Below are 13223 nucleotides of genomic sequence, written 5' to 3'. Positions count from 1 at the left end.
ATTTGTAACCAGCTCTTAACAGGATGAAATGGAAATAAAATGAGTGACTGTGAGCTGCTCAGCATCAGCACTGTTGCTTTGTTTTGAGATTTTGTATGTGAGTGCCTGTTTATTCATTTCCTTAAGATCTCTAGTAAAGCATGACTACCAGCTCTTAGGAATCCCTTTTTGCACCCGACCTTAACTATTGCTGATTTCTCAATTTATGATGCCTTGAATTAACCTTGGCTTTCCTTCTAGGTAGGACAAAAATCTCAAAAATTTTTGGTTATCTGAATTCTGACATCACTAAGAACTTGTAATCCTGTTTCAAGTATACAGGCACTGGAGTCCTTCATTAGTCAAACACATATACATCCTTTCACATAAATGTACCATGTTCTTTTTCCTGAGACTCTGCTCACATCCTTCTCCACAAATAGAATACCTTCCCTCACCTTGTCTAGAATATTATCTATCCATCACAGTTTTGCCTAAACTCTAATTTTTCCATGTAATCTTCCTTGGTTGTCACATTCACAGTAACCTCTTTCATTTCTCAAAATACTTTGTTTGCTGTGCATTTACTCTGAATGGCTTATATTATAATGGATCTGTTAAAACATTTAAATATCTTGGTTTTCCATGTTTTAAACCACTTTTGGATAAATTCGTATTTTGTATTTCTCTATCCTGCATTGTATATAGTGCTTGTACATTAAAAAAACACAATAAAAGCTAATAAAGTAAGGATTTCAGGACATACAATTTTAATTGTAATGTTAGCCGCAGACCATCCACAGACAGAAGGCACTAGTAACACTGTAAGTTATCAATAAAGTAAACACCTGATGGGTAAGATTAGCTATTGTGCAAAGGCACTTTAGGGAAAAAAAGTGTTTCATGAGTGAAAAACATCCCCAAAGGAAAAACATAGGGGTGGGTGGTCAAACTGGAAACCTAGAAAAATAGTCAGAAAGGAAGAGTTAAACCAGTCCAAACAGTCTGGTCCTGGTAGCAGGAAAAAAATATGAAGAATGTCTCATACTGGTGCCATTTAACATTGAATTAAATAACCTATTCCACTTTCTCATTACATACTAAGTAATCTACTGATTATAATGTAACTTCCTATAAAGATTTTATTATAGGGAAAGAATGGATCTAATCATTTGTATTTCTTTTAATTTACCTATCAGTGTCTTTTGAATTAGCATGAGTCCATTCCTAAGAGACTGAATCTCTGTGTGCTAAGTAAAATCAAATTTCTGGGCCTGTAGAACTAAGAAGCAATCATCAATTAGGATATGGCAAATTTATCAAGGTAAATAACACTTCTAATTTCTTCTACTACCAAACCCTTTTAATGTCTACTGCAACATTCTAGCTAGTATACTTTCATCTACTAAGGTTTTAAAAAGTGACTTTCCTAATTGACTTGTCATGTAATAATAACCCATTAGACTTTTGTGATTCTTTATTCTAATGATTATGAGGTACCTTGCACCCTACCTGAGCAGCTTGCTCTGCCTGTGTCTGGCTGAGCTGGGCTTGCAAAGAGCTAATGAGTTCCTCCTTCTCTTGGAGCCGTTGCTTCATCATTGAAAATTCTTCTATCTCTGTTGAACTCTTATCAAACTGAAGACACAGAAGGAAAAAAAAAAATTATTTAATCAAAAGAATTAGCACTCTATTCTTTCACTTCCCTTTCTCGTTTGACCTAATACCTACCAATATCCTTCTACTCTCCACTTAACACAAAAGGGAACTGCATGCACTGTAGTTTTAAAACAATAATTATCAAAGTATTTTTCAGAGGAAGACAGAAACAATAGCATCTGTTCTTTAATGTCTCTCACATAGAGACAGTACAACTACACAGCAAAACCAAACCCATGGACAATATTTACAGTATTAGGAAGGTAGTCCCCAACCCTAAAAATACAAGCAGGTAGGGACAACTCACCAAAAGGCACAAGACCTGCAATGGTATTAGAGTCTGTGTCAGAGGAAACAACAGAGCAGTGTCTGTTGGCCTTGAGAACAGGAAAACCCCAAAATAGCCAATAAGCACTTACCGGAAAGCACAGTTGCCCAATCTTAGAACAGCAGCTTAAATTGGCAGGACTTTCCCATTCCCCAATATTGGGTAAATGCAAGGGTCACCAGTAAGAAGGAATAAAAGGCTAAAACAATCTAGCCCCTCTGAACTCTCAAAACTAACTTAGCAGGGCTGCCTTCCTAGATATGGACCTGCATTAAGAAATGTCTAGGAATGAAATAAAAATTAAGCAGAATAGGGATAATCAAAACAGAAGAAAAAGAATGTCTATACATGTGCTATTTAACTCATTATCAACTAGCCACATGCGGCAAGAGAGGGTTTGAAATATGCCTAATGTTAATAAGGAATTTAATAAACATTATTTAATTCTAATTAATTTGTATTTAAAAACTGAAGAAATATAATTTTTTTCCCCACTAAATACAACTATGTTTTGGTATGGCTACATTTCACGTTATTGCATCATGTAAGATACTGTTGAATTCTCTTGTAAGTAACAAGTATGCATGTGGTTTCTAGTATTATAATAAACACATCACCTATCTAGTCAGTGTCAATGGATTGATTCAGTTTGAATGATCCTTCTTTCTACACATCTATGTATAATACCATTGTAACAATGTGTTTATTCTAATGCTCTATGCAGACAGGATGAGTAACAGTTAATACCTATGTAAATCATAGCTGGTAATTAAATTGACATATAAATACTTACTTTAAAATTGAATTTTTTTTTTAGTTCAAAATAAATCTAGACACATTTTTAAGTTGCAAATGAAGGCATAGTACTGATGCATAGTTCATTCCATTTTATTTCTTAGTATTCCATTCTATGGATATACCATAGTTTGTTTAAGTATTCATCTGTCAATAGACATGAGTTGTTTCAAGTTTTTGCTTATGACAAATAAAGATGCTATCTATGAACATTTTACACAAGTCTTTGTATGAACATATGTTTTCATTTCTCACAGATGTAACTTTGGAGTTGATATGCTTTTCAAATGCAAATTGTTCTCCTAAAATAATGAAACATGAAACAGTTTCTCAATGTAGATGCAAATATTAAAGGAAAATGATGTTTTACCCCTTATCAGTTACTGGAAAGTTTTTAGGTATGTTGGGAACAACATGATTAAATGAATCTATTTTCTCAACTGGAAATTTTTGAAGTCTAAACACAGATGAATTATTTGCAATGAAAACACAGCATCCAAATTGAGACATAACATAAAATCTATATCAAATTTCAGACTTAGTGCAGAAAAAAGTGTAAAATAATACACAATGATTTTTTTTTTCTTTCCATCTTTGAGTTTCATTACAAAGAAAGCTCTATCCAGTGCTTTAGCCTTAACATCCAGAAAAGGAGGTGGGATCCACAGAGCTAATGCAAGGGAAACCAAGTGTATGTGACTTAATACAAATTTCAAACTTGTATCATATACTTTTACATATATAGGCTTACCACACCTTCTATTTAAGTCAGTTGCTTGAAAAATCCCCAGAAAATATTAAAGTGGGTATTATGAAGGCTAAGGATCCTCTGCTGTAAGGAAAGACAGAGTTGGGTTTTCAGAAACTGGGCTTTAAGAGCCCTACATGAGTCTCCAAGAGAGTATATGGTCACAGGGAGAGTGTTTCAAATAGGGTTTTGAAAACATCAGCAAGAGTTATAAGCAGAATAACTAGTATATAGCAGATGATCATTAAACAGTAGTTGAATGACTGAAAAAATTATTAAAAATATAGTAAGGCTGATGACACATGCAATTCAAAGTTGCAAAAAAGGGTAATTATTTTCTACAAGGAATCTTATCTTGCTTTTGAGTCCGCTCAACAGAAACAACATCTGTCTTCAACTTATCAATGAACATAACTCAGTCTCTTTCAGTTTTAGCCAATGCTTCTCAGGTATTATTTCAGTTCCTTCAGGATCTAATCTCAATAACTTACATCTTTTTTCTCTCTCCTGAGGCTTTCTAAGTTTTTGCAGATTTGAGGCAGAGATGTTTTGCTATTTACATGCTCTGGTCTAGCTTGTCCCCACTGGCTGGGCAGCCTGCTGCAGTGAGGCTGACCCCACCTGTTTCCAACTTGAACCCACTTTTGAAATGGGCTCCAGTCACACAGTCCCCATATTCTGCAGCCTCCTTGTCCTGACCCCATGTCTCTTCCCGTCCTCTGAGCATGTGTGCATCCTCCACATTGCTATGAGAAATTCTTGACTCCCTAGGTGACACACACATGCCATGGAAACCAGAGGTGCTAGCACAGGCTCATTTACCGAGACATCTCCTCCGGACACTTCCAATGAACCACAGCTGGCTGCTCTACATACTGAATACAGTGACTGTCTGACTTCTCTAAAGGGGCTGCAGTTTCCCCAGGCTATGCCCTGAGAAACAATAAGCCCCCTTGCTCCAGGATTCCCCAAATCTCTCTGGCCCTCCCTACTCTTTGCCTACTTCCCCAAAATTTCATTGTGGGGTGGGAAAAATTATTCTTTATAGTAATACTGAAAGGGTAATATTTTGAAAGTGTAATATTGGGCTAAATGAAATATACTATTTAAATTAATTTCATGTGTTTCTCCTTTAACTTTTGTAATGTAGTTATTAAAAAATTTTAAATTATACATGTGACTTACATTATATTACTATTGGACAATACTGGCATAGACCAAAGTGAAGGGTATGGGGAGGAAAGCCAGGAAATCTTAGAAATCTAGCTGCCATATCTTTGAACACAACACAAAAACCAACAGAAGAAAGAGGTCTGTTAAGTCAAAAAAGCTTTCCTGAACCAAGCCTCATTTCAAAAGGAAAGGAAAATTAATTAAAAAAACAACAACAACTAAGATATAGAATAAGAATACTATACTTACAGGTGATAAAAGCATACCAGAGGTATGCTCAAAAAACAAATCAAAATTACAATCTACTTCAAGCGTGTTAAAAAATTAAGAAAATTATACAAGACATGAAAGAACAATATAAATCAAAATTGGAAAAACTCAGAAATGAGGTAACAGAACTCAAGAACAATTTGATGTACAAGGAAATATCATTTGGAAAAGAAGACAAAACAAGAAGGAACACAAAAGTAAAAATAAAAAAACGCACAAAATAGAACGCCTTAAGTGAAATTAAAAAAAGAAGAAACTTTAAAAAAATGAGATAAAAAGGAATTTAAAGTGACAAACATTTAAGATAAATCAAAGATGGAACATATGGATAAAAGAAGTCCCTAAGAAAGAAAACAGACAAAAATACTACAAGCTACATAATTCAAGGAAATTCTTGTGAAATAAAAATATGTGAAACTATATATTGAAAGAGCATAATGGGTATCTACAAACATCAACCAAGAATGACAAACACCAATGCATAGTCTAGTAAAATTACTAGACTTAGGAAAGAAGGAATGGAAGGAAGAGAAGGTACGAAAGGGAAGAAGGAAAGAAGGAAATTGATAGAGGCATCTAAAAACTGTATTTGTCATACAGTAATCCAATGGTCTTTAGTGATTTGCTAACTTCATGAGAGGTGACATACACCCCTACCTGTGTAGCTTGCTCTGCCTGTGCCTGGGTAAGTTGGGCTTGCAGACTGCTAATTAGTTCCTCCTTCTCCTGGAGTTTATGTTTTATCTTTTCTACTTCTACTTCTTCCTCTGTAGAACTCTTGTCATGCTGAAAATGCAGGAGATAAAGTCATTTATTTAGAAGAATTGCAATGAATATATATTTGATATTTTGCTCTAATTTGCCCTATACAACCACTTGATTATAGTTTTATCGAAGTGATGGGAGCAAGGAATAACAACTGACCTAACAACAAGGAAGAAATCTTAGGGTTTTCCAGTTTCAGTAGGGTCAAGTAGCTCCTATCACACCCATCCTTGCTCAGACCACAGCTATGAACTCTGGATAAGAAATAAAAACAGCTATCTAAAAATGAGGAGAGCAACCAAAAGCAGGATGACACTGGAGGGGAGTTGATCCTTGGAAGAAACAGCACCAAGTTTCCCATTGTTATAGTTTTTGGTCTGAGGGTAAAACCAGTCAGAACCACGCCAGCACTCAAACTTAACAGAAAACGCATAGTCTCACTGCCTTGAAGAACCAGAGGCCATAACTGCTAACTGAGGGGCAAAACATTATAAAAGAACCTGTCAGAGGAAATCCAAATCTTTCAACAGTCTGTTTTTTCCCCAAAAGCTCTTCTTTATACTGAATAGATTCTGCCTCCCTATTGAATTCACAACCCCTCCCCCAAACAAACCTTGTCTGCTTATTGGAACTTTAGAAAAATTTCACTTTCTTCCACATGGTCAAGCATCTGAAGATTGCCATCATTTCTTCAATGATATTTTCTACAGACTATCTAACTCTTTAATGGGTGTACACAATAGTTAAAGGACTGATGGAACTTAGAAATCATTTAATCTAACCCTTTCATTTAACAGAGGAAGGAAATGACACCATAAAATGTTGATTTGTTCACAGTCTCAGGACTTAAAAAAAAAAAAGGCAGGGTATAAAATGGATAATTTAAAAATCTAACAACATAGCAGAGGGAAAGTTAGAAGAAACAAAGCTACACAAGGGTGAGAGAAGTTGGTGCTACCACAACCAGGTGAAGAAGAATTACCAGAGGAGAAACAAAAAAAGTAAGAAAAAATAATCAAATTTAGATGTAAAATAAGGTGAAATTATTTCAGAAGAATGAGAGAAGTTTCTAAAATAACCTTTGAGAAGTAAAATAAGACTATCGATGCAGAAAAGTAATGTTTTCAGAGCATTAGACCCAGAAAGGAAAGACTAACCAGGGTACTAGCGAGCTAACTAGTGACCCCTAGAAAATCGATTAAAACCTCATTTCCCAAGAACTAAAAGTACTGAGAATAAGAATACCAGTGGGTCAAGGGTAAAATAAGGTGCAATTAAAGAAATAAAACTATAATTTTATATATATAGTTACAAGAAGTGGAATACAGCATTAGGAATAGAGACAGTGGAAATGTAATGGCTGTGTGCGATGTCAGAGGGGCAGTAGATGGGGGGAGGGAGTTGTCACTGTGTGAGGGATATAAATGATAAATGTTATTACATTGTTTTGTACACCTGAAACTAATTTAAAAAATAAATATTATCACGTGAAAAAGAAAAAAAGAAAAATATTTCTTATGCAGCGTGAAGTCTAAGCCTGCTGTAGTGTGCACATGTGATATACAGCCTCCATATATTCTATACCAGATTCTCTAATGCTGGTCTCTTAATGGCTGGCTGAATGTGAATATTTGGGGTTGAACCATAGGAAACATAATAAGGATGAGTACTGGGACAATGCTCTATTCCTCAAAAGGCACGGCATGCCTTACTCCTCTCTATCTCCAACCTCCAACCGTTTTATTGGTGGTGCTCATAAACCTAGAGAGCACATCTTACAAGGAGGTCAAGGCAATCTAACTGATTCAGCCTACAGGGCATGAAAATTTAATCCACCACTACTACTCATGTGGTCACATGAGGACACAGAATATTCTATATCAAGTAACTGAATTAAGATTTCAGAGCTGGAAGAAAGCTAGAGACCATCTAGTTTAATCTACTAACCAATGATGAAATTCCTTGGAAAGGTATGTGCCTCTCCTATCTAAATGCCTTGTTTCAGTACTGACTTCTTCCCATTAGCCTTTTTAATTCTCTGAACGTCTGAGTCACAACTGGCATTTCATTTCCACATTTCCTGTTGGCCTTTTATTCTCCCTGTGGCCCACAGACCAGCTAGACTGCAAGTTCAGTAAGAAAGGACAGCATTTAGTGCTGTATTACTTCAGCTTCATAAATGTTTGTGATTAGTGAAGATCTATATTGGAAGACTCTCGCACTCAGAAAACATGCATTATACCCAGTCACCACACCTTGGAGAGTTGCTCCTCTGACTGAGGTTCCACAGGCAAAGCAGTCCCTCCTTGTGCCTTCATTTCTTCTATGTGTTTATTCAGAGAAGTTAATTTGGCCTTAGCATGAAGTTTTAGTTTTTTTATTTTGTTATCGGCAGCTTGTCTTTCTTCCTGTCAGAGAACAATGACGATAAATACATAAATGTTTACTCATCACTAATCTGGAACATAACAAGTTATTCTCAGTAGGCATCATCTTACGGTATCAGGGAAATAAGAATCAGATTCTCTAATATCTAAGTGAAGAGAAAAAAATCTAAGTGAATTTTATGTCTGTCTTTAATCAAATACTCGGCAAGAAAAGATGAAAACAATGGTACCTGTAGAACTTCATCCTTCTGCTTCAGTTCAATATCCTTCTGGCGAATGATTTCTTTTAGCTCCACCACCAACTGCTCTGCATAAGCCAGGCGCTCCAAAACATCCTCTTGTGTTTTATCATTAAATTCCATGTCAGACTCTTGAGGTAATTCCTAGTATTTAGACAAAAAGTTGCCAATGCACCAGAGTAAAGGTATTTGCTTCCAAACAGGAGTTCCTTCATTTCAACTTTATCTTATCCCAACTCATATCCTTACTCAGGAAATCTTTCCAACTCTGATCCAATAATAATTATTACCATAGCCATTACAATAAGTATTTTGTAAATGTTAAGTATTTTACAAACATGATCTGATTTACAGTCTCATTATTCTAATTTTATCAAGGAGGAAAATAAAGGGAAGCAAAGATCACAAACCATTAAGTGGAAGTGTACCAAACTTAAAATTTAAAATTGAGAGTAGATGAATAAAATTCTCCTAACCACTAGGCAGTACTGTTTGCCTTTTCAGAAAACTAAAGTGCTTCTTTTGATTCTTAATGTGGCCCTCAGAACATAAAACACAATCTATACGAGAAACTGTGGGTGAATTTATAATAGTGAACTGATACTCTCAAACTGGAAAGGTGCTCCAGTTCCACCATCTGTCCTTTAAATTTTTCCTATGGAAACGGAATATATACCCAAAGAGGAGTTAAAACAGGTTAACACAAGGCTCAGGGGGACAAATGAGAAAAATCTTTTCAATCTCACCTACGACTTGATTCCTATCACTAGGGCTCTTATGCTACAACCTTAGAGGTGAAAGTTCATTTATAAAGTCTCAATATTTTTCTTAATCTTCTCTTCTACCCAGCACAAGGGAGGCTGCTCACACCCCTCTATTTTAAATTCTTTTCCTCAGAGGAACACGGGACATAAGTCTCAGCAGTTTAATTCAGAACAGAACTACTCACAGGGTCTAAGGAAGCCCTCATATTCTGATCAGTATCATCTCCTGATAATTCATGCAAAACAACGTTTGCTAACCCTGATAATCGGCTCAGCATTTCTGCAGGAAAAGAAAACATAAAAATCAGTAAAATACCGGATATAGGCTTTTCCTATATTAGTAACTATCATCTATAAGTGAAGTAAGAAAACTGTACAGGTGATATGAGTATATATTAGAAACACACTGTAGCATGACAATGTCTTTGAAAAGGCATTTGAGTATGTACAGTGTAGTCACACACTTTTCAGTAGCAATGGCACAGAGATTTTAATCACTATCACTAATATTTTTTAAACAAAACACAAATACCTAATTGTTTAGTGGGAAATAATGTACCTTACAAGTTATCTTTAATGCCTTTTCTTTCATCATACTTTCATTCACAAATATAAAATTCTAACTATTCCTTTCTCTGCCAGACTGCTATTCTCTCCTACTTTGTCAAATAAACCCCAAAATTTTCCTTTGTGTGTGCTATCTTTCAGGAAGCTTTCCTGAAAACTATGTTGTTTCATTAAAATTGAATTATTACCATTGTTCAAAATGTATAACATTAAATGCATATAGTAGAAAAGAAGGAAGAAGGATTGAAATCAGCAACTTATACTGCTTTTGTAGGATATTAGAAAAAGAAGAGCAAATTAAAATGGAGGGGGTAAGTAGAAGAGGGTAAAGGAGGTCAAATATATGGTGACAGAAGGAGATTTGACTTTGGGTGGTGAACACACAATGCAATCAATATATAGATGATGTATTATACAACTGTACAACTTGAAACCTATATAATTTTATTAACCAATGTCACCCCAATAAATTTAATAAAAAATGTAAGCAGAAAAAAAAGAAATCAAGATTAGAGGAACAAATTAATAAAACTGAAAATAGAAAAGTAGAGAAAAATCAGAAAAACCAAAAGTTGGTTCTTTAAAATGATCGATAAAATTGATAAAGCTCCAGTCAAGCTGACCAAGAAAGAGAAGACAAAAATTATCAACATCAGAAATGAAAAAGGAGACATAACTATTGCTCTAACATACATGAAAAAGGAACTACAAATAAATCCTATGCCTATAAATTCATTAAGATAGATGAAATGGGCCAATTCCTTGAAAGATACAAGCTACAAAAATCACTCAAGAAATAGGCAACCTAAAAATATAGACACATACACCAACACATCCTTTATGTACGTACGTACGTATGTATATATGTATGTATGTATGTATGTATGTATGTTATGTATTCATTCATTCATTCATTCATTCATTCATTCATTCATTCATATCAGTGTCAACTGTCATTCCATAAACTCCTCGAAAGTGAGAATATTAATGTTTTGATAGAAAAAATCAAAACAGAACTGGACTGCGCATAGCACTAGCATAAGTGACTATTCTAAATTTTATGTTTTGTGAAAACAAAGTTATTTATTTGGCTTTTAAACCCTTAGCAGGGAGAACTATAAAAAGCTGCTGTACAAAATAAGAATTTGAATAAAACTAGTCTCTCCTAGTTTTCTTCTACTCAGAGTAGTAATAGTGTTTAGGGCAGCTGTGATCCTTAATTAAGAAAGAACTGAATACTTCTTTTCCATTTTCTTTTTCAGTCCTTTGTTTCCATAACAGGCTGTCTTCTTTTTTTTTGGTCAGCCCTCTAAAGGATATAAAGGTTTTTTGTTTTTTTGTTTTTAAATTGTTCCATTACAGTTGACATACAATATTATATTAGTTTCAGGTGTACAACATAATAATTAGACATTTATATACCTTATGAACTGATCACCCTGCGAGTACCCTTCTGGAATATAGTATAAATACAGTTATTATATTATCGACTATACTCTCTATGTTGTACTTTACAAATCCCCGTCACTATTTTTATAACTGGCAATTTGTACTTAATTCCTTTCGTCCATCCCTCAAACCTCCCTCCAAACTGGTGGCTATCAATTCGTCCTCTGTATCTGTAAGTCTGTTTTTGCTTTGTTTTGTTTACTTGTTCTATATTTTTAGATTTCACATATAAGTGAAATGTTTGTGATTCTCTGTCTGACTTATTTCACTTAGCATAATACCCTCTATGTCCAGCCATGGTGTTCAAATGGCAAAATTTCATTCTTTCTTTATGGCTGAGTAATTTTCCATTGTATATATGTGCGAAATCTTCTTTACCTGTTCAAATATCGATGGACACCTAGGTTGTTTCCGTATCTTGGCTATTGTAAATAGCTGCAATGAACATAGGGGTACATACATCTTTTCAAATTAGTGTTTTGGATTTCTTCGCACAAATACCCAGAAGTGGGATCACTGGGTCACATGATAGTTCTATTTTTAATTTTTTGAGGAACCTCCATATTGTATAATTACTTAACTAGCACACAGCATTTGGAAAAGATGTGTGAAACACGAAAGGAAAAAGAGAACCACTACTAGGAGGGTAACACAGGACCACACATACCTACATATGTAACTATTGGAAGGGCAACAAAGGGTCATATACAAGTACATGGGACCATATATAACCACTCATTCAAGCTATGAGACTCATAACTACAATCAGTAAAAATCAGAACTCATCAGTACACTGACTTTCTTTACAACGCTGGAGTCAATTTTCTATAGTAACCATTAATGAAGGAAATGAACACCATAACTAAAGTCTTTATTAGGCACAGAGATTTGTACTCATCAAAGAAAGTCATAGTGGAACGTAACTTACCAAACGGAATCACTTTATGTTCAGATTTTTCACATAACACTGAGAACAAGCAAAAAAAATAAAATAAAATAACCAAGTGATGGGACTTCAAAAAGATACCACAGAAATACAAAGGATCGTAAGAAACTATGCTGAACAATTATATACCAACAAATTGTACAACCTGAAACAGATAAATTCTTAGAATATACAACCAAGACTGAATTATAAAGAAATAGAAAGTCTGACCAGACCAATAATGAGTAAGGTGATTAAATTAGTAATCAAAAACCTCTCAACAAAAAAATGCCCAGGACTTGATGACCTCACTGGTGATAACTTCCAGCAAAATTTAAGGAAGAATTAATGTTAATCCTTCTCAAACTTGTCCAAGAGAGTGAAGAGGAAGGGACACTTTCTAATTCATTTTACAATGTCAGCATTACCCTGACATGGAATCCAGACAAGAACACTGCAAGGTAATTTTAGGCCAATATCCCTGATAAACATAGATGCAAAAATCCTCAATAAAATACTAGCAGACTAAATTCAACAGCACATTAAAAGGATCGTACACCATAACCAAATAGGATTTATTCCTGGGATGTAAGAATGGTACAACATCTAGAAATCAATCAGTGTGATAAACCATATCAACAAAATGAAGGATAAATATCATACAATCATTTCAACAGATGTAGAAAAAGCATTTGACAAAATTCAACATCCTCTTATGATAAAAACTCTCAACAAATTAGGTACAGAAGGGATGTACCTCAAAATAATAAAGCCCATATGTGGTAAGCCCACAGCTAACATACTCAACAGTGAAAAGCTGAAAGCTTTTCCTTTAAAATCAGAAATAAGACAATAATGTTCATTCTAGGCACTTCTATTCAATATAGTACTGGAAATCCTAGCCAGAGCAATTATGCAAGGAAAAGAAACAAGGCATCCAAATCAGAAAGGAAGAAGTGTTTTTAGATGAAATGATCTTATATAGAGAAAACCCTCTATCAAAAACTGTTAGAATAAACAAATTCAGTAAAGTTGCAGGATACAAAATCAGTACACAAAAACTATTGCATTTCTATATACTAACAAACTATCAAAAAATTTAAAGAAAACAATCCCACTTATAATTGCATCAAAAAATAAATAGGAATAAATTTAACCACCGGGATGAAAGACCT

The 13223-nt window shown here is 34.6% G+C and overlaps 1 protein-coding gene across 10 annotated transcripts in view; it reads right to left on the bottom strand.

Moving 5' to 3' along the window:
- GOLGB1 (golgin B1) overlaps positions 1 to 13223 on the bottom strand; it is a 73650-nt gene that overhangs the window by 51374 nt on the left and 9053 nt on the right. For 6 of the 10 annotated variants that reach the window (XR_012495990.2, XM_019729616.3, XM_019729619.3 and 3 more), the window contains 5 exons: positions 9293 to 9387; positions 8335 to 8487; positions 7973 to 8125; positions 5610 to 5738; positions 1492 to 1617 (listed from right to left, as the gene is read on the bottom strand). Coding sequence is in view for 9 of the 10 variants with exons in the window: in XM_019729616.3 (XP_019585175.3) it covers positions 1492 to 1617; positions 5610 to 5738; positions 7973 to 8125; positions 8335 to 8487; positions 9293 to 9385 (654 nt within the window). In the remaining variant the exon portion in view is untranslated. The remainder of the gene's footprint in view (positions 1 to 1491; positions 1618 to 5609; positions 5739 to 7972; positions 8126 to 8334; positions 8488 to 9292; positions 9388 to 13223) is intronic. The other 4 variants (XM_019729620.3, XM_074331233.2, XM_074331225.2 and 1 more) reach the window with 1 other exon arrangement.

Source organism: Rhinolophus sinicus, chromosome 17, assembly GCF_057876585.1.
Source record: "Rhinolophus sinicus isolate RSI-liver-muscle chromosome 17, RSI-T2T, whole genome shotgun sequence".
NCBI classification, from domain to species: Eukaryota; Metazoa; Chordata; class Mammalia; order Chiroptera; family Rhinolophidae; genus Rhinolophus; species Rhinolophus sinicus.
The sequence above is the reverse complement of the archived record's forward strand: the minus strand, read 5'-3'. Positions and strand labels throughout refer to the sequence as shown.